Source organism: Pseudophryne corroboree, chromosome 11 (assembly GCF_028390025.1).
Source record: "Pseudophryne corroboree isolate aPseCor3 chromosome 11, aPseCor3.hap2, whole genome shotgun sequence".
Lineage (NCBI taxonomy): Eukaryota > Metazoa > Chordata > Amphibia > Anura > Myobatrachidae > Pseudophryne > Pseudophryne corroboree.
In genome coordinates, this window is record NC_086454.1 from 306,857,414 (window position 1) to 306,884,833 (window position 27,420).

The following is a 27,420-nucleotide window of genomic DNA, read 5'->3' on the forward strand; positions in this document are numbered from 1 at the left end:
TTTAAAATCTTGGAGGTTTTTTTTTTTGCCTCACCCTGTACATTTGGGCAGTATATCATTTCTTATTGGCACAAATGCCGGTGATGAAAATGACTGAAACCAGATAATTGATAAATATCCCCTATGTATGGATAATTTGCTGCTTTGCAAATCCCCTTGTGGTTATTAATGGCGATTTTCAAGCCTACGATACAGCATGAGATATGTTATTTTATCTAGTGGCGGACCATTACCCACCAGTACTGACAGGATTAAAAGCCCCATTATGGGCTATTAGCAGCTCTCAGATATGTATATTAAACACAGTAACCGTGTCAGACCCATAGTGCTGATTATCCTCATTAGCAGGATTTTACACTTTCTCCAGGCACAGTCAGGCAGCGGCGCAGAAACCTACAGCCAGTTCAGCATAAAAATAACATTATATGTCCAATTAAATGCCAGCGTCTGGCGTGGAACGGAGCGCGGTTCTGTTGACCCGTGTGGACGGAAAAATGATGAGGTGGCTTCTTTTTTTTTTTTTCCTCTTCTTAGCTATGAAATGAGATTTCATTAAGGTGACTCCTGAGCTCCGGTGGGTGGCTGAGGTTTGCCATGACGACTGTTAATTGCCTGAGTTCCGTAATGATGAGTAGCTGCAGGATGGCGACCACTTCAATGCAGTCTGTGTGCTCCTGACTGTATCAGACATGGGGGGTAATTCCAAGTTGATCGCAGCAGGATTTTTGATAGCAATTGGGCAAAACCATGTGCACTGCAGGGAAGGCAGATATAACATTTGCAGAGAGAGTTAGATTTGGGTGGGTTATTTTATTTCTGTGCAGGGTAAATACTGGCTGCTTTATTTTTACACTGCAAATTAGATTGCAGATTGAACACACCACACCCAAATCTAACTCTCTCTGCACATGTTATATCTGCCTCCCCTGCAGTGCACATGGTTTTGCCCAATTGCTAACAAAAATCCTGCTGCGATCAACTTGGAATTACCCCCATGGTCTGGAGATAGGCACTGCCATATAACCCGTCTCCTGCTTCCAAATCGCCAGACAGACATATGTAATAATCACCAGACAGACATATGTAATAAAATAAATTCGTCATTAGAACCTGTTTGTGTAATGAGGGCGGTGTGAATGCTGCCTTTATTTGCCTGTATACTATATAAGATCCTTTTATCTTGTATGCGTTTTATGTTTTTCACAGTGCATTGTTTTTGTGTTTGTTGGTTCTATTTTCCAATTAGTTCCTTCTCATAAACGATCTCCCCTAAGCAGCTTGTTTTTGTTGGAGTCTGTACACTGGCTCCATCCATATGATGCGTCGGGGTTAATACTACTAAGTCCACTAAGTTCCTTTAGAACAGAGTTAGGTACAGTAGCCTATTACGAGCCACTGTGGAACTACAGGACCCAGCATGACCTGATAGTTGCTGAGCAGACCTGAGGAGACTGCAAGTCCAATTACCATCGCCTATAGTTCTATGTGATACAACAAGCAGTGGCTTTCAGGAAACTGAAATTGTACTTATTTTTATTTGTAACATTACATATATATATATACAGTATATATATATATATACAGTATATATATATATATATATATATATATGTATGTGTGTGTGTGTGTGTGTGTGTGTGTGTGTGTATATATATATATAAATAAGTATTATTGTTGCATTGAAGTGTATCTGTGGGTACATACACTGGGGGCAGCCATTTTGTGTGCAGCAGCCTACCGATTTGCTGGGAGCCAGTGACATCACTGAGGTACTGCCTGACTGTTATTTATGAGGTACTGGTTACCAGGCAGCACAATGGATGCATCCATCACTTCACACATAACTTATTCCAGTATCTGAGTGATGTGCTGATTAAAGGTTATTAATTCTGGATTGTTATAGAGTGTCAGCTCCATAGCCAGTTACATTCGTTCTGCAGTAAGACTATTAGTAAAACAGAGGACTCAAAGTAAGAAAGTATATCTTGATCTGATCACTTTATTTAAATATTGGACAGCTGGATATCAAAGGGGAGATAATTAGTCTATTAGCAGCAGCCCAGAAATAACCTTTTCATGTAATGCACAAGTGAGGGGCCACACGAACAGGCTTGCGGCCTGTTGGGGAACTACAAATCCCAGTGTGCCCATCCAACCAGAGTCATGCTGAGACTGTAAAACGTTAGGTGCTGGCAGGCTGTGTTTGCACTACAGTGCCACAATAGCTAGTGGACCACATGTTGCTGAAGATTTCCGGACCCTTGTTTACTTGGAGATAAATTCCGACCTCTTTACAAAACGTCGCGGTGAGAATGGGATGTTTGCACGCTGTATTCCGTCTTTCCCCATTTAGTACATCCACAAATCTGCAATAATTGCCTTCTGTAGAATGTTAGTTTGACTGATTATTTTAATATTGTAATCCTCATAACATCATAATTATTGCCAGACGGCAGAAGGTCTGAAAGAGAGTAGAACTGATTATCTTCTCCGTTTTAATGTCATTTTGTTGTAAATGTTTTGAGATAAAACAATTATGGAAAAGTGTCCTTGCATAATATGGAAATATGATTTTAAAGGGGAACGCCACCCCTAAATACAAAAAGATAGCTTTCCGTCCATCATTTGCCTTCAGTAAAAGCATATTTATGATGTGTTATTTTTGTAACGTTTTGCACAAGCTCCGGAATTGCGTCTGTAAGTGCCGGATTCCAGCGCACTGCGCAGGCGGAAATACTGCGAGGCGCGCACATTCTGGTGGAATAATGATTACTTGTGATTTAGGGTGCAGTGTATATATGTGGCTACAGTACACTTGGAGTTGGCACTGCTCTGTTTTCTGTTTCCAGGTCCGTTGTTCGCCTCGCTGCCAGCATTTTAGGTAAAATAGTGGACAGCCTTGCCCCATCTATAACTAATGCTTTAGTTCAGGGTAAGCAGGTAAGTGCACAACCTACCCTCATGTTTTATAAAAACAGTATAGGAACTTTACAGTTTCCAGCCAGGTGAATATAACACTGTTCTAGATCAACGCAGTAAACAGATGATGTAGGAAGAAATAGTTTAAGTAATGAAAATAGAGAAACGCGTGGGACTCTTGGATCTGCAGGCACGATTATAATAAAATGGCTGGAGCTTTAGAGACCAGTACAGATGAAGCCATGTTCATCTTTGCCGTGATACTGCGTGGTGCGCCAGGCTGTGACTACTCGCCACCGGTGAATGCTCTTTTAATTCTATTATGAATTAATGGAGCGATCGCCAGCAGGGAATAATCGCAGCACAGCTCGCATGCCGCATCACAGCATAAATTAATATGGGGGGGCATTCTGACCCGATTGCACGCTGCAGTCTATCGCAGCGGTGCGATCGGATCAGAACTGCGCCGGCGCATGCCAGAAGGCCATCGGGCCGCTATGATCGCCTCTGCCTGATTGACAGGCAGATGCGGTCGTTGGGCGGGACGGAACGGCGGCGTTTGGCCGGCGTTTCGTGGGTGCTGACCGAATGGGGCGCGGGCCGCAGCGGCTGCGTGACGTCACACGCAGCCACTTCGGGCCGGGGAGCGATGAGTAGCTTCCGGCCAGCACGCTAAAGCTGCGCTGGTCGGGAGATACTATTGAAGTGCAAAGGCATCGCCGCTGTTGATGCCTTTGCACTTCTGCGGGGGGGCCGGCACTGACATGCGGTGCGGGATAGCCCTGTGTTGGGCGTCCCCCAGTCAGTGTGAATGATCGTAATTTAGCACAGCTACGATCATCTCGGAATGACTCCCATGGTTACATCTGTAGTCCTGTCATCTGTGCACAGTGAAGGAAGTCATCGGTAAAGGCCGGTACACACTAGGCGATATAGTAAACTATGTCATTTTGACCCTTTCTGAGCAATATCGTTTACTATATTGTCCAGTATGTACGCTGAAAACAACGAACAATGCGCGGCCCGTGGGTCATTACCGACCCTCGGTGTCGGCTCTGCATGCTACTCAATTTGTACTCATCGTCCGGCCGCCTGAGGCATGCAGCCGGGGTATGACGTCACCGTGCAATATCGCTAGCAATATCACAGTGTGTATGCCCACGTCGGGAGGGGGGGACACTAGGTGGTGTCACTCATGGAGAAAATCGCCTAGTGTGTACGCACCTTTAGGGACTAGTGACCTCATTGTCACGAAATGTCTCACTCCACTGTGTATGACAAAGATCCACGTAACGTGGGCCAGTTATAGATGCAGTTAGTGATGTGCAGTTGACAAGTGTCTGGCATACCTCATTGTAAGTGTATCTCATGAAGTATAGAAATGTATTAGGCACACGCAGCCTGTGCGTAGTTATTCCTGGGTAGTCAGAGGTCACATGGTAGAACTCTCAGCTCTTACAGAATGCCCCAGTAGATGGGTTGTTGATATTGTGGCTCCACAGTCCAGTCATTTTTCCTTTTGGTAGTTCAGCTAACAAACTAATACATTATTTTGCCTGATCCGGGAATACACCATGTAAAATAGGATGTAGTTATGTGACCGGCGGTAAAATAGCTTGTTTAACACAAGTGTCCTGTTCCTTAATGTTCACTTACAGCAATTATGCAAATGAAAAATATGGAACTGTTCGGTGCCAGCTATAGTCCCAAATAAAAGCTGGCAATTTACTGTGTGCTGGGAAGTCCTGCTGCTTTGCATGCGCCCCTCTGACAGAATGAGATCTGCATTGCATTTAGGGAGCTTGCCCTCTCTGGGGCTATTACTGGCACACTTAATGAACGTATTGTTTCGTAGGTGACTCTGGGAGTCTTCGGTCACGAGGAAGCCGTCATCTCCAACCCACTTTCCCCCGGGGTGATTAAGGATATCATCTACAGCAAGTGCAGCCCGTACGATGAGCGCGAGGCTGTTCTACAGCAAGAATTGGTTATACATATTGGATGGATCGTCTCCAACACCCCAGAGCTCTTCAGCGGGATGTTAAAGATCCGCGTAGGGTAAGTAACTTTCATCTTTTGTTAGTTGGTGCGCCGGTGGGAAGCTGCAGGGCGGAGACAGTCGGTGGGAAGCTGCAGGGCGGAGACAGTCGGTGGGAAGCTGCAGGGCGGAGACAGTCGGTGGGAAGCTGCAGGGCAGAGCCAGCCGGTGGGAACCGGCAGGGCGGAGCCAGCTGGTAGGGAGCTGCAGAATAAAATAAAGTGAACCTGACTAGCAGAAGATTCTTTCAAATTACCAGCAATTGTTTACCAAGACGTTACAGCTAAAACCTACTAGAGACATAATAGATTTATAGATACTGTTGTTAGAAATTCATTGATTATTTTCTGTCAGGATGCAGGGAGAATAGTTGGGAATTTATGTGAGGATGGCGGGAGGATAGTTGTGAATTTCTGTCAGGATGGCTGGGGGATAGTTGGGAATTTCTATCAGAATGGCGGGAGGATAGTTGGGAATTTCTGTCAGGATGGCTGGAGGATAGTTGGGAATTTCCGTAAGGATGGCGAAAGGATAGTTGGGAATTTCAGGATGGCGGGAGGATAGTTGGGAATTTCTGTGAGGATGGCTGGGGGATAGTTGGGAATTTCTGTAAGGATGGTGGGAGGATAGTTGGGAATTTCTGTCAGGATCGCGGGAGGATAGTTGGGGATTTCTGTAAGGAAGGCTGGTGGATAATTTTAAATTTCTGTAAGGATGGCTGGAGGATAATTGGTAATTTCTGTAAGGATGGCGGGAGGATAGCTGGTGATTTCTGTAAGGAAGGCGGGAGGATAGCTGGTGATTTCTGTAAGGATGGCGGAAGGATAGTCAGGAATTTCTGTAAGGATGGAGGGAGGATAGTTGGGAATTTCTGTAAGGATGGCGGGAGGATAGTTGGGAATTTCTGTTAGGATGGCGGGAGGAATGTTGGGAATTTCTTTCAGGATGGCGGGATGGTAGCTGGGAATTTGTCAGGATGGCGGGAGGATAGTTGGGAATTTCTGTCAGGATGGAGGGAGAATAGTTGGGAATTTCTGTGAGGATGGTGGGAGGATAGTCAGGAATTTCTGTCAGGATGGCAGGAGGATAGCTGGGAATTTCTGTCAGGATGGTGGGAGAATAGTTGGGAATTTCTGTGAGGATGGTGGGAGGATAGTTGGGAATTTCTGTGAGGATGGTGGGAGGATAGTTGGGAATTTCTGTGAGGATGGTGGGAGGATAGTTGGGAATTTCTGTGAGGATGGTGGGAGGATAGTTGGGAATTTCTGTCAGGATGGAGGGAGAATAGTTGGGAATTTCTGTGAGGATGGCGGGAGGATAGTTGGGAATTTCTGTCTGGATGGAGGGAGAATAGTTGGGAATTTCTGTGAGGATGGCGGGAGGATAGTTGGGAATTTCTGTCAGGATGGTGGGAGGATAGTTGGGAATTTCTGTCAGGATGGCTGGTGGATAATTGGTAATTTCTATCAGGATGAAGGGAGGATACTGTAGTTGGCAATTTCTGTAAGGATGGAGGGAGGATAGTCAGGAATTTCTGTAAGGATGGCAGGAGGATAGTCGGGAATTTCTGTAAGGAAGGCGGGAGGATAGCTGGTGATTTCTGTAAGGAAGGCGGGAGGATAGCTGGTGATTTCTGTAAGGATGGTGAAAGGATAGTCAGGAATTTCTGTAAGGATGGAGGGAGGATAGTTGGGAATTTCTGTAAGGATGGAGGGAGGATAGCAGGTGATTTCTGTAAGGATGGTGGGAGGATAGTTGGGAATTTCTGTTAGGATGGTGGGAGCAATGTTGGGAATTTCTTTCAGGATGGCGGGATTGTAGTTGGGAATTTGTCAGGATGGCGGGAGGATAGTTGGGAATTTCTGTCAGGATGCAGGGAGAATAGTTGGGAATTTCTGTGAGGATGGCGGGAGGATAGTTGGGAATTTCTGTCAGGATGGCAGGAGAATAGTTGGGAATTTTTGTAAGGATGGCTGGGGGATAGTTGGGAATTTCTATCAGAATGGCTGGAGGATAGTTGGGAATTTCCGTAAGGATGGCGAAAGGATAGTTGGGAATTTCAGGATGGCGGGAGGATAGTTGGGAATTTCTGTAAGGATGGCTGGGGGATAGTTGGGAATTTCTGTAAGGATGGTGGGAGGATAGTTGGGAATTTCTGTCAGGATCGCGGGAGGATAGTTGGGGATTTCTGTAAGGATGGCTGGAGGATAATTGGTAATTTCTGTAAGGATGGCGGGAGGATAGCTGGTGATTTCTGTAAGGAAGGCGGGAGGATAGCTGGTGATTTCTGTAAGGATGGCGGAAGGATAGTCAGGAATTTCTGTAAGGATGGAGGGAGGATAGTTGGGAATTTCTGTAAGGATGGCGCGAGGATAGTTGGGAATTTCTGTTAGGATGGCGGGAGGAATGTTGGGAATTTCTTTCAGGATGGCGGGATGGTAGTTGGGAATTTGTCAGGATGGCGGGAGGATAGTTGGGAATTTCTGTGAGGATGGTGGGAGGATAGTCAGGAATTTCTGTCAGGATGGCAGGAGGATAGCTGGGAATTTCTGTCAGGATGGTGGGAGAATAGTTGGGGATTTCTGTAAGGAAGCCGGGAGGTTAGTTTGGAATTTCTGTAAGGATGGCGAGAGGTGAGTTTGGAATTTTAGTCAGGATGGCGGGAGGATAGTTAGGAGTTTCTGTAAGGATGGCGGGAGGATAATTGGGAATATCTGTAAGGATGGCGGGAGCATAGTCGGGAATTTATGTAAGGATGGCCGGAGGATAGTTGGGAATTTCTATCGGAGCGATGGGAGGATAACTGGGAATTTCTGTCGGGAGGATTGACGGAAGTTTCTGTAAGGATGGTCACAAATTGCAGAAGGCTGTGCCATTATAAAACATGGGGTCAAGTGTTTGTGTCCTAGAATCATGTTCCAATTTTTTTCGGCACACACTTCAATTGGTAAAAGGAACCTTTCAGTTCTGATGATGACTTGATTTACAGCCGAATTAATGATCTGTCGGCAGTTCTTCTTGTAATAGATCAAGTGCTTGACAGAACTATTACATTAAAGACCTCTGCTCACCAGCGCTGTCTGTCACATGATTCTGGTGATGGAGGGGCAGCGTATGGGTACACAGGCGTATATATCACTATATATTTCCCTGTATTCTCCACTTTAACCTCTTCAGTTCTATGTATTTTATGAATCCCTCATGTGTTTTCTTGGACAAGTGTGTGTGTGTGTGTGTGTGTGTGTGTGTGTGTGTGTGTGTGTGTGTGTGTGTGTCACTCACACCTTTCCCCATCATTATACCTCTGAGCAGAGTTATGCCGCCTATGTCTCTGCAGCTGTGGGGCTGGGACTTGTCACGTGTCGCGTCTCTCAACCTGGAGATGACCTTGCTGCCTGTATGTGGTATTTGACCATGTGACTGTTACGCTCTGCCCCAGCGATTGCTGTGGGAACCCTTCTACACCTGCTACAAGTAGCTGACGTGCCCATGTAATAATGCCTGCCCTCTGTATGGCATAACACAGATCCTGATTTGCTGGAATTTCCGTGGATCCAGGCTGATGTTGGGTGTAACGTATCCACCGCTGAGCGCAGCTCATCACTTGTTTGGCTGAATGATGCGTGGTGGGCACAGAGAACGTAGCCATTGTGGCGGGACAACCAGAGATGATGAGATATCCTATATGTATAAGGTGCCCACACATTACTGTGTGATGTACATTGAGGGCATCCTGAGCTAAACAAGTTGTGTACAGTGATATACAGTAGAACAGAGAGTGTAAACATGGCCCTGCCCACAGGAGCTTACAATCTATACGTACAGATGTGTCCTACACCGAACTTCCATACAGCATGAGATGGTCGGCGTGACTGAGCCGCTCTGAGAGGAATAGCTTACAGTCGTCTTCTCTAAATTTAGCATCTTATTCGCATGGCAAATGCAGGGAAACGCCACTGCATGTGCTAGAGATACTGGGCTGCGGATTTACCCGCACATAAATTAGCATTACACATGTACAAAGTCGCATAAGAAGCACCATGGAACTTGGCTTGTGGGAAAGCCGCGGCTGCTGCATCGTAGCACTTCGTATACAGACTCAGTCGCACACAGATGACAAGTGTCACACCTCACAAATTAGCTTTGTCATTTCCAGTGTTTTTACTTCTGTGTATAAGACACACACTGTCCCCGGGACCTGGTGCTATGAGAGGGGCTGTTTGCCACGATTCCAGCCACAGTGTATGATACACATCTATGTATAATAACGTACTTCATTAGGAGACATTACTGTAGGAATCTGGGAGAGACGGGTCACCTCCCTCCATGCGGGAATACTGAGAGCAGATCCGCAGCTTAGAGAGAAATCCATTCCCCACGTGATTACGCTGCTATAAATACCGTACTATTAATTCCCAGCATGATCTAGAAGGATATGTATCAGCAACAGTTTTCTGTGGGATAATTAATCATCTTATTACTACAGCACATTTGTTAATTAAATATATAATCCCAGCATGATGTGTCTCTGGAAATTGTTTATGCAGAATTTATGGCTTTAAGTCCCCTGCGTCTTTAATAGGATGTCAGCCTTTTAGCTTTGCTCTGAAAAGTTCCACCAAGTTAGAGTGTTAGAGAATACGAGAGGGAGAGGTTACAGAGTTGGTGGAGGGGGTGGAGAGATTTTAGCAACCCTTTCCCACACCGGACAGAGTATCCGCTTTTCAGTGTACTGTACGTGTTCCATTCTGGAAACCTGTTCATCTGCTAAGTCCTGTTAGATCAGTATACCCCGGGGTGGTGGGTTTATTAGTGGAAACCGATGAGATTTAACAGTCCGCAGCTCAGAGAAGAAACTGTGGTCCTTTCAATAAGCGAATACGTTTAATCTCATGTGCTTTACTCTAAATGGGCGGATGTTGCTTAGAATCACCCCAAGAGCCTCCTCAACTAACTGTAACATCACTATTCACCTACAGATAGAATAATGGAGCTAATGAGCCTGATTTTCTATGTAATGTGTACAATGCGCACTTATGAATGAAGGGTAATAGTAGAACATTTTGCTCTGTACAGTTTCGCAGCACAAAGTAAATAATGAACTAATTAGGACAGAGCTTGGGGTGACATTAATGCAGTCCCAAAGTGGTCTTATATTGGACTATTAGTAAGTTTCCGCATACTTTCTAGCATGTTCTGTTATAGTATTATAAGCAAACACTGCTGGTATATAGAACAGCTGTAATTAACAGTTAAAGCAGACCTGTTAGGTAAATTATTAAGGAGGCGGCCATTTTCGGATGAAACCAATAAATAGAGTATTACACAGGATACACCAGAGCTGAGGCATTAGTAAATCTGACAATCCTTCCTATCTTTCTTTCCAGGTGGATAATTCATGCCATGAGATATGAGCTACAAATCCGCAACGGGGAGCAGCCGGAGAAGGACATTTACCAGCTATCTCCCAACGAGATCAAACAGCTTCTCCTGTGTATTCTGCAACCGCAGCAATCGGGAAGGTGAGACAAGCGGCTGCAGCGCAATGGCTGATTAACATCTCTCTTGCATATATAGGGGGAGCACTGTGTTGTTAGTTATGCCTGATTCTTATACAGAGCAGCTGTCCAGTACACGCAGTGTAAGCAGCCATATTGTCAGCTGCACCAGTGTTCCTGAGAATGCAGTCTTATCACTTCACAGGTGGCGTTATGGAAACACTAGTGTGGGGCAGCCATTTTGGTTCTGTGAAGTCGCCAGGTCCTGGTCGTTTGATAAACTGCCTTCTCAGAAACACTGTCCCCATAAAATGGCTGCCACGATTGTGTATTGATGACAGGAGACTATAGAGAGTTGGGACCTCACACATTGTGGCTGATTGTGACCAGCACAAAATGTGTCTGTGGTGGCAGGCAGCCATGGAAGCCTTATTTACTACCTTGTGCTAATGTAGGAATCCATTCAGCTAATGCAGGGGGGTCATGTGTGCGCAAATGGGAACCTGCGCCCACATTGGGCCTGATTCAGATACCGTTGAAACTTCGATGGTTTCACAACTGAGCGATTATCGGCAGACTGCACGTGTGTCACGGCTGTCGTGTGCGCGCGCTCCAAGGTACCTTTGCGATGCAGCGCGCAGTGAGGAATCTGTCACAGAGGGATTGACAGGAAGAGACCATTTGTGGGAGGTAACGAGGAGTGTTCTGTCACTAAAAAAGATCGCTGCTGCGTCGGCATTCCGACCGCATCTGAATCAGGCACAGAACATTAGCTACGCACCCAGGACACGCCCACAAGTTAGGGTGGTTTCGTGTGATCACTTAGCCACCTCCTAGTTCCCGTCCCGGAAATGTTACAAAAGTATATTTCACATTGGATAAACTGAGCTTCAGCTGTAGCATTGTCTTCACAGAAGACCTAAATCAAACCAAATATAAAAAAAATATATCCACAGTAAATAAGATAAAATGTGTGGGGGGCTTTTTTTCTTAATTCTCATATACTAGCGCTATTACAGACGATTATATACAGGGCTACTCTGGTGCTTTACTAATTGAGACCTTCCTTCACCCCATAGGTGTTGGTTGAACCGTAGACAGATCGATGGCTCGCTGAACCGGAATCCATTAGGTTTCTATGACAGAGTGTGGCAGATTCTGGAGAGAACGCCCAGCGGTATCATTGTCTCTGGCAAGTTCCTCCCTCAGGTAATGTACTATACAGCTAATGCAGTCAGCCCCTCGTTAACAGCGCACGTTGGATTGGTGAATTCTCTCCAGACATGTTTCCCAGCCCAGTGGCGCTTACAGTTTATTATATGTTGCGGTGGAGACAGAAGCCGACACTGGGATTCAAAGCAAAGTTACCAGATCCGCATAATGAGTGTTAGCAGAACTTAGAAGTTGGTGATGTAAAACACTAAATCATCACGATTGTGTATTCTCCTTCCTTTCTAGCTACATTCAGTTCTTCTGCTTATTCCATGATGTAGCAATACAGCCAGATTTAGGTGTGAACTAAGGCATAAATAATTGAACTACGCAGAACCGACGCGTTTCGCCCAATACAACACTTAAATTCATCAGAATAGTGGAACATGCAATAATGACAAAGTTATAGGATAAATACCTTATCATTCCACCTATTAGTTAATAAAATGATTTGTTTAGTAAATATTGTAAAACCACATCACCCATCGGCTAACCCTAAGTGCCTGAGGCCTAATCTATCTCAGAGATATAAACAGAAAGGTGCCTGGGGCTTTGTTAACTGTAATAAGAATGAAACTAATTCCTGATATGGCAAATAAAATAATGAAATGTCCAGTGTGTTTAATATACAAGAAATGGCTCAGGTATAGTACAGTGTATAAATGATCTTTATTACAAATAAAACAGCATAGCAATACACCGAAAAATATTTTCTAACACTAAAATACATACAGGAGAAAATCGGCATGAAATAGAAACGGGGAATTGTCTAGCATGCGTATTTATAATCATGAACAAAACTTTACATCCAGTCACATTTCCAGCATAGTATGGGGGGAATTGGGTGAGTACTGTGTAATCTCCAAAAGACCAATATGAAACCTGTGTACACAGATATAGTGCTGTAGAATGGAGAGAGGCCGGCTCCCCTAACGCCGTAGTCTCTCCCTCCCTCTCCCTCTCAGATACAGTACAGACAGGTCCAGGGAATGGTTCAGAAGCAGCAGTGAAGTCATTTGAGACCTGAGTTAGGAACACTTGAATCTACAACCATCAGTGTTGATGAAGCTCCTTATGGCTCATGATAAGTTCCCACTCAGAAGCTGTGGGAATAGTAGACACAAGCTGGTTCCTTTCCCCAGTTTCCTCTCAATGAATTTAAGAACATGCAAACTGTTTTGTGAAATTATTAAACTTTCCAGCTGAGCTGCCTGCACCGGGTGCTAGAATCCTGCCGTGTAATAACCTCTTACAGCCACAAGAGGCTTACCGTATACTGCAACCTCCCCCAGGGTAACCGAGGCTTAATGTGGGTATAGTCACCCAGCTACAGGTCCCAATGTGCCACCCATACAATCACATAGCTCTGCCAGCCCATCAGAAGCAGAGTCACCTTCTCTCCGGACTGCAGCTTATGCCTCTTGTCCTTTCTCCTCTCTCCATGCAGCAACCCACCCTCTCTGACATGACCATGTATGAAATGAACTTCTCGCTCCTAGTGGAGGACATGCTGCAAAACATCGCCCAGCCCGAGTACCGGCAGATCATCGTGGAGGTAATACACAGGCCTACTAGTGCATGTCAGTGTAGGTGTTATATGTTGCAGCACGAGTCTCCACTGGAGGAATGGAAATAATTCTTTCAGGAGACAATAGGGCCACAACAGAGGTGATTTATCTTACTCTCTGACCTCCAGTAAAGGATATTCCATAGTCCTCTAATTTGGGGACACTGGGAACTTGTTAGTGGGTAGTGAAGGAGGAGTGCAGCTCCTCTTGTAGCAGCCACCTTAGGACTCTGTACCTTGCTCCTTTCTTATGCACCTCTGTGGCTGCCTCCTTTAATCAGCTTGTTCAGCTCTTGTTTAGCTTATGGGGTATCAGTGAGGGTCCACATCTCCCAGTAGCTCTAGGGGTTTTGTGTGTCCATCTCTAGTACCCCAGGTTAGTTGATCAGGAGACTTTGGAGCCTGTGGCAGTCAGAGGAGCAGTCTGGGTTACAGGTCTTTATTCCTCTGTGCAGGGGTGGATTGATGTCTTGATGCAAAAACTGTTTAAATGTCCCACCTACTTTTGCACAAGCACAGGGGCCCATTGGAGGGAGTCGGGATCTTATGCTTCATCCCAAGAGAAGGGTGGTACCTGATTCAGATTTTTGGTTTCCTCTACGTTCGAGATAAGATCTGGGGTCAGTAGGGAGTGAATGTCTTTGTTTGAGGAGTGCACTAGGCACTAGACATCCTGGAATGCAAAATTCCAGAGGTTCATGAAGCTTATTGGGCTTCTTGGCTTAAGCATGCGATGGAGCTACCAGTTATCCAATCATAGGCATGGCCGGCCAGTAAAGTCCCCAATGCACTAGTACGATCTGGCCCTTTTCTACATGATTTCGACCCATCGGGCTGATAAATCGTGTGAAATGTGTCAAGTCGTGTGTCATTTACTTCCGATCTGATGTGCTGTCCCGTGCGCATCGGAACAGATCCGGAGATTGTCACTGCTGCACTAAGAAAACATCATATCCCGGAGCAGTGAATGGGATAGCGTGGACAACATAATGTATGATGTATCGTATGCGATATAGCCACCAGGGTGCATGTGATACCTCGGCTTAATGTATGGCTACCTTAAGTTCCAGGTTGCCCTCAGATTTTTATAAAGTTTCCTCCTCCAATGATGGATATGGCTCAGAGGGCATCTGTTCCACTAGTGGATTTTTATTATTATTATTATTATTATTATTATTATTACAATTTATTTATAAGGAGCCACAAGTGTTTTGCAGCGCCGTACATACAACACACATTAGAACAATACAGGGTATACAGAACTTAACATCACAGAAACTAAAACAGAGCACAGGTAACAATTAGCACCACAGTTCAGTACACACTACAACTGTCAGGAAGCAAAGAAGTAATCAGCGCACTACTGGGGGTGGGCAGCCATTGGAAGAGATGAACAGTCACGCGCAGGAGGAGATGCAGGTATAGACAGTCACTGAGTATAGGAGAGAGCTGTAACTGAAGTGCTATACAAGAGCTGTGAGAACAGGAGGGAAGAGGCCCTGTTCCAAGGAGCTTACAATCTAGGGAAGAGGGAGACAGGTGACATGAGGTACAAGCAAGCGGAAGGTGGCCTGGTGTCAGGACGTAAGCGAGGCAGAGATGGCCAAGGCATGAGGTTGGGAGAGTGGTCTCCGTTTCAAGGTTGTCCAGGTCCACCACCATCCCAGTCCATGGTGCTGTATCCCTTAAGGATAGCACAGATCATATGATGGAGATCCTCCTTGACTCCATTTTTGGCACTGCTGGACACCCCCTTAGGCCTGTTATGGCATATACTTGTTAGTCCTACCCACTGGCCAATCTTAATTCAATTATGTGTATTTTTATTAATTATCAGTTATTTGACCAATAATTGTAATTTGTCTTACGTCCTAGTGGATACTGGGGATCTGTACTTCCACTGGAGCCTGGCACTTTAAAAATCTTTAGTGTGTGTATGTGTGTGCTGGCTCCTCCCCTCTATGCCCCTCCTACCAGACTCCGTTTAGAAAAATATGCCCGGAGGAGCCGGATGCATTTCTCTGGAGCGCAGAGAATTTCCTTTTATTTTTATTTTAGTTTATTATTTTGAGGTAGTACTGGTTGGCAACCAGTCTACCTGCTTCGTGGGACTTAGAGGAGGAACCGAACCAACCTCCTGAGGGTTAATGGTTCGTAATCCCAGCTGACAAGACACTGAGCTCCTGAGGTGCTGTTCACACACCGTTAGTGTATGTGCCCATGCCAGCAGCTAGCCGCCATCCTCTAACAGATGCCGAAGAATGATTGGTACGGTGAGTGTTAACACCGGGGTCCCGGTTAGCGGTTTTGGCGGCATGTCACGGGCCACAAGCTGCGGTGCCCGCCGCGGACTAGACTGGCTCAGGGCTCATGCCCCGCAGTGCTCACTGTGCTTGTGTGTACAGATCCATATAAATGCTTGTTCACATGGCCAGTATAAAAAACTGAAAGGACCGCGCACCATTGCAAGGGGTGAGGCTTCCCAGGGCAGGCCCAGAGGCGTGAAGGCGCCATTTCCTGCTGCTGCTGCGGCGGATCATCAAGGCTGCATGCACGCTGCTCCTCCAGGGACCAACGCTGTTACAAGACTCTGTACTGGTACCAGGGGTCATAGCAAGGGGGGAGCACACCAGCGGTAGCGCCGCTGCACTTCTATCAGGTTGTACTCATAATTCACACACTGTGCTGCTGTGTTTTGTGTGCTGGTCTCCATTCCTCAGTGTCACTCCAGGGGCTCTCTAGGGTCTGTGTGGAGGTGTTTTTCAGTGAGCTGTGCTGTGTTACAGTTGGGTAAATATGTCTGTGGACATGGTTATGTGTACTACTTGTAACTCTACCCCTTCATCAGCGGGGTCCCTTATGTGTGCACAGTGCTTCTTATCTCCACAGGGACACAGGGGGTCATTCCGAGTTGATCGCTAGCTGTTTTCGGTCGCTGTGCAGCGATCAGGCAAAAAATTGGCAGTTCTGTGCATGCGTATGCGACGCAATGCGCACGCGCGTCGTACTATTACAGCGAACGATGTAGTTTCACACAAGGTCTAGCGAAGCTTTTCAGTCGCACTGCTGGCCGCAGAGTGATTGACAGGAAGAGGGCATTTCTGGGTGTCAACTGACCGTTTTCAGGGAGTGTTCGAAAAAATGCAGGCGTGCCAGGAAAAACGCAGGCGTGGCTGGGCGAACGCAGGGCGTGTTCGTGACGTCAAAACAGGCACTGAACAGTCTGAAGTGATCGCAAGCGCTGAGTAGGTCTGAAGCTACTCTGAAACTGCACAAAATAATTTTGTAGCTGCTCTGCGATCCTTTCGTTCGCACTTCTGCTAAGCTAAAATACACTCCCAGTGGGAGGCGGCATAGCATTTGCACGGCTGCTAAAAACTGCTAGCGAGCGAACAACTCGGAATGACCACCACGGTTCACAGGCACCTGACTGGTTAGATAATTTTAAAAGCATGATTCAGAATGTAAATTCAGAATTAGCTGCAGCTAAAAAGGAGAGACAGGTGTTGAAACAGTCTATTGATTTTATTGCTAAAGCAGCAGATACCAGAAAGGCTTCTCAGCCCCCTCTGTTGGTATCATATAAACGCTTACTGCCACAGGTGCTCCAGTCTGATTCTGATCAGCCTGATGATGCTATGGATGAGGACAGCTCTCTGTCCCCTGGGGTGGAGGCCCTCATTTATGCTGTAAGAGAGGTTCTTCACATACCGGATCAGGACGCAGAACCAGATGAGGAGTTGTACTTTAATGTTAGACCAAAGACCTCAGTCACCTTTCCTGTGTCTAAAGAATTTAATTATCTGGCCAGGGAGTCATGGTTAAACCCTGATAAGAAATTTAAAATTCCTCAGAGGTTTTTAGCTACTTCAGGAAGGTATGGGAAACCCCCCCATCGGTTGATCCATCTGTATCCAGACTATCAAAGAAATTGGTACTGCCGGTGCCAGGGGCTATATCCCTAAAAGAGCCGACTGACTGTAAAATTGAGGCAATATATACGGCAGCAGGCGTAGCACAGCGCCCACAATTGTTTGTGGGTAGATTTCCAGGGCGGTAGTCAAGTGGTCTGATACTGTTATAGAGGGTTTTGACACTCTGCCCCGGGATGAGGTCATTACTCTGCTGCAACATATACAGATGCTGCAAATGTTATTAGCCAGGCCAGGGGCGTCAGAACGTTTTTAGGTTGGGGGGGCAAGATATAATCTCATTTCGGCGCCCCTAAATTGCTGAATCGCTTATGAAATGCATTGAGAAGGCTGAATCCACACTGAATTCCCACACCCAGAAAAGCCGAATACAGGGCCTGATTCAGACCTGATTGCTGTGCTGCAAATTACACTGTCCTGCGATCAGATTGTCTCCGCCCAAGGGGAGTGAAAATTCATCACGTGCAAGTGTGCGATTGCATGTGTACGCTGTGCGAAATTTCCCCTCAGGCAGCGGACAGCTGCAAATCCGTTCACATCACACTCGCCATCGAATGTTTTTCCCATTCTGTGCAGTGTGCGCAGTCTGTGCGTAGCTCAATACTTACTCCTCCAGTGCGAAGGAATCAGGGCGATCGGGTCTGGCGCGTTTTCCCTGACATTCCCAGAAAACGATCAGTTACCACCCACAAATGCCCTCTTCCTGTCAATCAGCTTGCGAACACTCGTGCAATTTAAATTTTCTCACCATGTGCCCCACGTAGCAGGGAAACGCTTGAATTGGCTACCGGTCACCTTAGATGGGGGCTAATTATCTCAAACTGCCACATGAGGTAGGGTCAGCTAGAGCTAGTGTCACCACCTGCTTCTGCTGGTATGACTGGTGGGGAAAACGAGCGGCACTGAACAACTAAGTTGCCGCACTTTTTTCCTTTCCTGCAGGTGCCATCACAGCATATACAGAAACATATATTTTACACTAGATTTTTTTTTAAAGAACCTTGGCACTCATTACCCTACACATGTAGCCAAGCTCATCGTTGCCATGATGCGTGGTGCGACTAGTGTGCCCACGTCTATGGCGCATGTAGCGTACGCACGCACATGCCATTGACTACTATGGTGTCATCGCTGACTGCGGCAACAATGAGCGTGGCTATATCTGTATATCCTTATGGGATGGTAATGATCTCCCAGCGGACAGGATGCCGGCTGTCAATATACTGACAGCGGCATCCCGGCTGCCAGAATACCTGCAGCGGGGTGAGCGCAAAGAGTCCCCTTGCGGGCTTGCTGTTCTCATCATGCGCCAGGTTTTATTCACACTCTATGGGTGTTGAGGACACCCACAAGTGGGAATAGCCTTGGCGAGTGCTGTCGGCATTCCTGGCTGTCGAAATCCTGAACGCTGGGATCCCGACAGCCGGGATATTAACTAGATGAAGATTAAATACTTATTTTGATTGTAGTGAGGGAGGTAATGAGGGGGTTAATATATTCATTCAATTAACCGATTAGGGAGGGCTAATGGTTAACCCCCTCATTACCTCCCTCACTACAATCAAAATAAGTATTTCATCTTCTTTAACTCCAATTAAAGCAAAAGCTCTTGATATTAACCCTTTCACCCCCCATAATGACTACACCCACATCATAATAATAATAATAACCACCATATATTTATTAACCTTATATTTATGAATTTTTATTATAAGTCCTTTACACACAATTTCAACACACCTGCTTTAACTTGGGGCAGAATGGGACAAAATATCTTCTTTCTGTGGTGCTCCTGCTGCATCCAGAGCACCGCGGGAAATCCGTGCCACTGCCTTGTGAGAAGACCTCAGACCTGGGGGCGGAGCCACCGAGGAAGGGGAGGCGTAGAAGGATGCCCTGTGAAAAGATCCCGGGACTTCCAGGGATGGAGGCGCTGCTGTGGCCAGAGGAGGAGCTTGGGACCTGTCACGATGATGAGGCTGCCGCTAGCCGCCGGCCGGAACCACCACCATGGGCTAAGCTGACCAGGGGCGGATTGGGATGGAAAAGCAGCCCTGGAAAAATCTGGTAGCAGCCCTAAAGGGGGCGGGGTTTGTTGAAGAGGTGAGATCTGTCGATGGGGCGGGATCCCTACTCATATGGTCTGATTCTGAGTTGGATGCAGTTGAAGCCTTCCTTGCATCTTTTGCTGTAGTTGCGCCTGTGACTTTATGCTAGTGACACTACAATGCCCTTCCCTGCATCCATGTCCATCCATACATCCAAATATGCAAGGACAGAGGTACCCACTTTCAGTATCTACAGATGCTGCAATTGTGCGTTGTGCATTTTTAGAAGCCCCCTTTGGTCGCACCATTGTAACTTTCACCAACACTATGCTAGTGGCAGATCATCCCTATGAGAGTGGCCCCCAATATGAGCAAATCAGCATCTCCATAAGCAGCACTCCCATACTATGTTACATCTGCATCTGATTGGCCACCCCCCTGTAACCGCCTAGTAACGCCCAACACATTTCTAATACACTACATTGTGCGTATGTCTGTATTTGTACTGCACATCTGTACAAACACCATCGGGATGTATGTGCAGCGCAACTCAGGTGAAAATCATCACTCCACTGCGTCCAACATCACCACTGGTCAGACTCTGATCAGGCCTGTAATGCTGTATACTGTGCCATAGTGGTGCTTGCTGTAGAAAATAACTACAAACGGGTCATGCATATTTACATAATGTCACTCGCCTTCTATCTGCGGGTCTCTCTCATTATAAAAACATTCAGAGGTGTAATAAATAGAAAATGGCATTTACCAAAACAAAAAAAAACCACATAAATTAAATATTCTGGCTGGCAATGACTTGTTAGTAGTCAGCAGCTGGCGTGACATTATAGTGACCATCTCACCACACATGCTGCAGCATACTGGCCCTCATTCCGAGTTGATCGGTCGCAAGGCGAATTTAGCAGAGTTGCTCACGCTAAGCCTACGCCTACTGGGAGTGTATCTTAGCTTCTTAAAATTGCGACCGATGTATGCGCAATATTGCGATTACAAACTACTTAGCAGTTTCAGAGTAGCTTCAGACTTACTCGGTATCTGCGATCAGTTCAGTGCTTGTCGTTCCTGGTTTGACGTCATAAACACACCCAGCGTTCGCCCAGACACTCCCCCGTTTCTCCGGCCACTCCTGCGTTTTTTCCGGAAACGGTAGCGTTTTTATCCACACGCCCCTAAAACGCCGTGTTTCCGCCCAGTAACACCCATTTCCTGTCAATCACACTACGATCGCCGGAGCGAAGAAAAAACCGTGAGTAAAAATACTATCTTCATGGTAAAATTACTTGGCGCAGTCGCAGTGCGATTATTGCGCATGCGTACTAAGCGGAATTTCACTGCGATGCGATGAAAATTACCGAGCGAACGACTCGGAATGAGGGCCACTGTACGGAAAATATATGGAATGTAGTTATGTGATCCCGGCCGCCGGTAATGTGGCCCCAACCCAAATAAATGTCACAAACACTATATCTATCTGTGTATACCTATATATAGGCACAATAGCCAAAGGGGATAATAATAATAATAATAACAATAATAATAGCTAACATGATTGGACACCATACTGTAGATCAAAGTGAAAATTCACATTACACCACACAGTGTGAGCCGAAATTCATATTACACCATACGGTATGAGCCGAAATTCACTTTACGCCACACAGTATGAGCTGAAATTCACATTACGCCACACAGTATGAGCCAAAATTCATATTACGCCACACAGTATGAGCCGAAATTCACATTACGCCACACAGTATGAGCCAAAATTCATATTACGCCACACAGTATGAGCCGAAATTCACATTACACCACACAGTATGAGCCGAAATTCACATTACACCACACAGTATGAGCCGAAATTCACATTACCCCACACAGTATGAGCCAAAATTCATATTACGCCACACAGTATGAGCCGAAATTCACATTACACCACACAGTATGAGCCGAAATTCACATTACCCCATACAGTATGAGCCGATATTCACATTACACCACACAGTATGAGCCGAAATTCACATTACGCCACACAGTATGAGCCGAAATTTACATTACCCCACACAGTATGAGCCGATATTCACATTACCCCATACAGTATGAGCCGAAATTCACATTACCCCACACAGTATGAGCCGAAATTCACATTACCCCACACAGTATGAGCCAAAATTCATATTACGCCACACAGTATGAGCCGAAATTCACATTACACCACACAGTATGAGCCGAAATTCACATTACGCCACACAGTATGAGCCAAAATTCATATTACGCCACACAGTATGAGCCGAAATTCACATTGCGCCACACAGTATGAACCGAAATTTACATTATGCCACACAGTATGAGCGATATTCACATTACCCCACACAGTATGAGCCAAAATTCACATTACACCACACAGTATGAGCCGAAATTCACATTACACCACACAGTATGAGCCACATTCACATTACACCACACAGTATGAGCCGAAATTCACATTACCCCACACAGTATGAGCCAAAATTCACATTACCCCACACAGTATGAGCGATATTCACATTACCCCACACAGTATGAGCCAAAATTCACATTACCCCACACAGTATGAGCCGAAATTTACATTACCCCACACAGTATGAGCCGATATTCACATTACCCCATACAGTATGAGCCGAAATTCACATTACCCCACACAGTATGAGCCGAAATTTACATTACCCCACACAGTATGAGCCGAAATTTACATTACCCCACACAGTATGAGCCGATATTCACATTACCCCATACAGTATGAGCCGAAATTCACATTACCCCACACAGTATGAACCGAAATGTACATTATGCCACACAGTATGAGCCAAAATTCAGGGAGAGTGACAGCGGGGACAGGGAGAGTGACAGAGAGACAGCAAGGACATACAGTAGAGAGAGAGAAAGGCAGCAAGGTTAGATTACCTAATGAGCAGCGGTGAGGAGTAGGAGGCTGTGGTCGGCGGCAGCGGTGCTGAGGGGGCTGTGGTCGGCAGCGGCAGTGCAGAAAAGACTGTGGTCGGCGGAGGAGGCTGTGTTCTGCTTCAGCCGTGCAGAGAAGGCTGTGATCAGCAGCAGCGGTGCAGAGGAGGCTGTGGTCGGCAGCGGCAGTGCAGAGAAGACTGTGGTCGGCGGAGGAGGCTGTGATCGGCTTCAGCGGTGCAGAGAAGGCTGTGGTCGGCGGAGGAGGCTGTGATCAGCAGCAGCTGTGCAGAGGAGGCTGTGGTTGACGGAGGAGGCTGTGATCAGCAGCAGCGGTGCAGAGGAGGCTGTGGTTGGCGGAGGAGGCTGTGTGTGTGTTTTACACATAATAATGTGTGTGTGTTTGGCCACTCCTTCACTCTGTGCCCCTCATTCTGTGTCTCTCAGCAGCCTCCCTTCTCCCTCCTCCTGTGCTATGATGTGGGGCAGCACAGTAGTGAGTGACAGGCCGGCCAGCGGCAATCAAAAACGGCGCCAGCAGAAACCGCGGGCCGGGCTCTGCAAGCAGTGACTAGCCTACCCTGGGAGCTGCTGAGGCTGCGCATGCGCAGCACCTCCCCCCGGCGGCCATGTCTTGTTGGTCTTTACGGTGTTTCTGCGCATGCGCAGAAGTTCTCACCGAGCGCTGTCGGTTCGGAGTTGAGCACCGATCATGGCAGCGGCCTGTCGCAGGGGTGATGAGACACCGCTGAGGGGACAACCGGACCAGCCAACCAGGATCTGGTAAGGCGTCCCAATCCGCCCCTGACTTAGCTGACCAATGCATTATGGACTCCTATGGGCGGCTACATTCACTGCATGGAGCGGAGGTGCGGTCTTTCTCCTGACCGCACATTGCTCCTCCGCTCCTCCTGTACATAATGAACAGGAGGAGGCACGGAGGAGCAATGTGCGGTCAGGAGAAAGACCGCACCTCCGCTCCGTGCAGTGAATGTAGGCGCCTGCAGGAGCATTGTCGGCGCCTCTCTATGTTTGGGGGGGGGCGAGCTGCCCCATTGCCTCCCCAGTTCCGACGCCCCTGCGCCAGGCTATGGCCGCACTACTGCTATGTCTGTTTTTGCACGCAGAGCTCTGTGCTTGCGTCAATGGTCAGCAGACGCTGATTCCAAAAAGGGTGTTGAAAATCTTCCCTTTAGAGGTGATGCCTTGTTTGGCGACAAATTAAATAAATGGATCTCCCAGGCAAAGGCGGGTAAGTCTACCTATTTGCTATCGGCTGCGCCACCTGCTAGACGCTCTTACACAGGACCCTCCTTGCAGTCCTTTCGTGTGGCAAGGTTCAGAGGCAGGGGCCAAGGGGTCTCCACTACTCCCAGAGGATCTCGTGGTAAGTCCCGTAAACCTGCAGATGCTGCCTCCCTGGTCCAGACCACTGGATCCCCTGCCGCTAAGCCTTCCGCATGACGGTTGGCTCCAGCAGCAAGGTGACTTTCCGGTGGGCGTTCACCTTTAACACTTCGCCCACGTGTGGGGGCGAAGTCTTGCCGGGATCCTTCGGTGAGGGACCTCATTTCCCAGGGATACCGGTTGGAATTTCAAGCACTTCCTTCTCACAGATTTTTCAAATTGGGCTTGCCAGTTTTACCCACAGCAAAAGTTACCTTGCAAGAGGCTATTTAAAAACTTTTGCAGACAGGGGTGTTGGTTCCAGTACCTCCTCCGTTACGCAACAGGGGTTTTTACTCAAGTCTTTTTGTCGTTCCAAAACCAGATGGTTCGGTGCGACCCATCTTGAACCTGAAGTCTCTAAACCCGTATCTGAGGGTGTTCAAATTCAGGATGGAATCCTTGCGGGCAGTGGTGTCTGGAGCAGGGGGAATTCCTGGTATCCCTAGATGTCAAGGATGCTTACCTACACATTCCCATGTGGCCCCCTCATCAGGCTTACCTCAGGTTCGCCATCTTGGACGACCATTCCAGTTTCTTCACCAAAGTCATGGCAGAGATGATGCTGCAACTGCGCATGATGGGAGTCAACATAGTCCCTTACTTGGACGATCTCCTGATAAAGGCTATGTCCAGGGAGCGTCTCCTGCACAGCATCGATCTGACAACTTGCCTGCTTATGAATCATGGGTGGATCCTAAATTTCCAGAAATCTCACCTGGAACCGACCCAGCATCTTCAGTTCCTGGGAATGATGCTGGATACGGAGTCTCAGAAGGTGTTTCTTCCGATGGACAAGGCCCTGGCTATCCAGGCTGTGGGCCACTTGGTGCTCCGTCCTCGTTAGGTATCCATACATCTTTGCAAACGCTTGCTGGGCAGGATGGTGGCTGCTTACGAGGCAATCCAATACGGCAGATTTCATACCCGGACATTTCAGTTTGATCTGCTAGACAAATGGTCAGGGTCTCACCTTCACATGCATCAGGAAGTGACCTTCGCTCCGAAAGCCCGGATTTCTTTGTTATAGTGGCTACAAGTTCCTCACCTGGTAGAAGGCAGGAATTTCAATATCCACTCGTGGATTCTACTGACAACGGATGCCAGCCTCCGGGGTTGGAGAGCTGTGATCCAAGGGGCCCAGTTCCAGGGGATATGGTCAGTTCAGGAATCTGCTCTGCCGATAAACATCCTGGAACTCAGGGCATTTTACAATGCCCTTCTGCAAGCTTCCCATGTCCTGAATGATCAGGCGATCCAGGTTCAATCGGACAACGCCACGACGGTGGCGTACATAAACCGACAAGGGGGAACAAAAAGCAGAGCAGCGATGCGAGAAGTGTCAAGAATACTCGTCTGGGCAGAGGCCAATGCAAATCTCAGCCATATTCATTCCAGGAGTGGACAAATGGGAAGCAGTCTTCCTCAGCAGACACAACCTCCATCCGGGGGAATGGGGCCTACATCCCCAGGTGTTTCAACAGTTAATTCACCGGTGGGGCTGTCTGCAGATAGATCTGATGGCCTCTTATCTCAACAAAAAGCTATGTCGTTACTGTTCCAGAACGAGGGATCTGCAGGCTGTAGCAGTGGACGCACTGACGACACCATGGACGTACGAGTTTGTGTACCTGTTCCCTCCTCTACCGCTAATCCCAAGGGTTCTAAAAAGACTAAGAAGGGAAAGCGTTCAAGCAATTCTAATTGCCCTGGTTTGGCCTTGACGGGCGTGGTACTCGGACCTCCTAACTATGGCTCTGGAGGATCTCTGGCCTCTGCCGCTTCAAAGGGATCTTCTTCAACAAGGTCTGTTTGTCTATCCAGACTTACAGCGGCTACGGTTGATGGCTTGGAAGTTGAGAGGGAGATTTTAGCTAGAAAAGGTCTTCCCTCCCGGGTTATTTCCACCATGGTCCAGGCCAGGAAGATGGTTATGTCTAAATATTATCATCGTATCTGGAAAAAGTTTGTTTCCTGGTGTGAAAGTAAAAAGGTTTCTCCTGTGGAATTTAGAATGGGTCGCTTTATACTTTTCCTGCAAGTGGGAGTGGACATGGTCCAGATTTAGGTGCTCTTTATTTTCTTCCAGAAACAACTTGCCATGTTGCCGGAAATACAAACTTTCCTATAAGGAGTTCTTCATATGAAACCGCCCTTCGTACCTCCCACGGCTCTGTGGCATCTCAATGTGGTTCTGTCCGTTCTTTAATCGGACTGGTTTGAACCCTTACATAGGGTGGCGTTAAAATTTCTCACCTGGAAGACAGTGATGTTATTAGCATTGGCGTCTGACATGTCTCTGAATTGGGGGCCTTATCCTGTAAGAGCCCTTATTTGATTTTACATGAAGATTGGGCGGAACTCAGGACCCGACCTCAGTTTTTGCCAAAAGTGGTTTCAGTTTTTCATGTGAATCAACCCATTGTGGTTCTGGTGTTGTCTGACGCCTCCGTTGGTCCAGAGTCCTTGGATGTGGTGAGGGCTCTGAAGATTTATGTCAAAGGGACTGCTCGTCATCAGAAATCTGACTCGCTCTTTGTCCTTTATGATGCCACCAAGATTGGTCGTCTGGCTTCTAAGCAATCAATTGCTCGTTGGCTCAGGTTGATCATTGAACAAGCTTATACTTCGGCGGCTCTGCCTTTGCTGATGACTATTCAGGCCCACTCGACGAGATCTGTGGGTTCTTCCTGGGCGGCTGCCCGGGATGTCTTGGCTTTACAGTTGTGCCTAGTTGGTACTTGGTCTGGTTCGAACACTTCTGTTAAGTTCTTTCGGCCAAGGATGACCTTCAGTTTGGTCAGGCGGTGTTACAGGGGTCTCAGCACTCTCCCACCCGTTTGGGAGCTTTGGAACTTCCCCATGGTGCTAAAGTACAGATCCCCAGTATCCACTAGGGCGTAAGAGAAAATAGGAATTTAATACCTACTGGTAATTCCTTTTCTCCTAGTCCGTAGTGGATACTGGGCGCCCGCCTCAGTGCTTCGATTCCTGCATACCTGAGTAAGTGTTTGGTTGGCCAGCCGTTGCGGTCCCGTTTTGTTGTTGGGATAGCTTTGCTATCTTGGTTCGGTTGGTGTTGCTATCCTCTGTTTTAGTTAGCGCCCTCCTTTCAGTTACGGTTGTGTGTTGGCTTAGTGCCTCACCGCTGTTGTATCTGTTTTCTTCTCTCGTGGTATGTCCATCTCCTCGGGCACAGTTTCCTAGACTGAGTCTGGTAGGATGGGCATAAAGGGGAGGAGCCAGCACACACATACACACACTAAAGGTTTTTAAAAGTGCCAGTCTCCAGTGGACCCGATCTATACCCCATGGTACTAGTATCCACTACGGACTAGGAGAAAAGGAATTACCGGTAGGTATTAAATTCCTATTTTCTTATCGTGACATTAACAAATTAAGCATCACCTGGATGTATGGGGGAAAAAAACAAAGGACCACAGCAGATATCTCTAATATCTGTAAATCCCGGGGATACTCTATATTATCGTATTGATCATTTTGTGCACATTAATCAGAATATTGTGACTGTGGACCATTGTCTGTCTACAAAGAAGAGGGCTATTTTTGTCCATTGGATGTGGTTAGTGCTTTGTGGACTTCTATTCAGTGGGGTAAATGGTGTCCACAAGATGGATGATATCTTGGTCCTCAATGTTCCTTACAAAAGTCCAGTGCCAGTTGGATTACCTCCACCATTCACCTGGATTGCAGCAGGGCTGTGCAGCCTGATACTGACACTGCATGGAGCTTCTGTGTAGGACCGCCACCTGGTCGTCTGTCCATACATCCACCAGATACTACA

At 47.0% G+C, this 27,420-nt stretch overlaps 1 protein-coding gene across 5 annotated transcripts in view; it reads left to right on the forward strand.

Moving 5' to 3' along the window:
* The window catches only part of PHKB (phosphorylase kinase regulatory subunit beta), a 413,553-nt gene that overhangs the window by 381,105 nt on the left and 5,028 nt on the right, over positions 1–27,420 (forward strand). For 3 of the 5 annotated variants that reach the window (XM_063945574.1, XM_063945572.1, XM_063945576.1), the window contains 4 exons: positions 4,775–4,977; positions 10,345–10,479; positions 11,535–11,664; positions 13,115–13,222. In XM_063945574.1, the coding sequence (XP_063801644.1) occupies positions 4,775–4,977; positions 10,345–10,479; positions 11,535–11,664; positions 13,115–13,222 (576 nt within the window). Of the gene's footprint in view, positions 1–2,849; positions 2,941–4,774; positions 4,978–10,344; positions 10,480–11,534; positions 11,665–13,114; positions 13,223–27,420 lie in introns of all 5 variants that reach the window. The other 2 variants (XM_063945575.1, XM_063945573.1) reach the window with 1 other exon arrangement.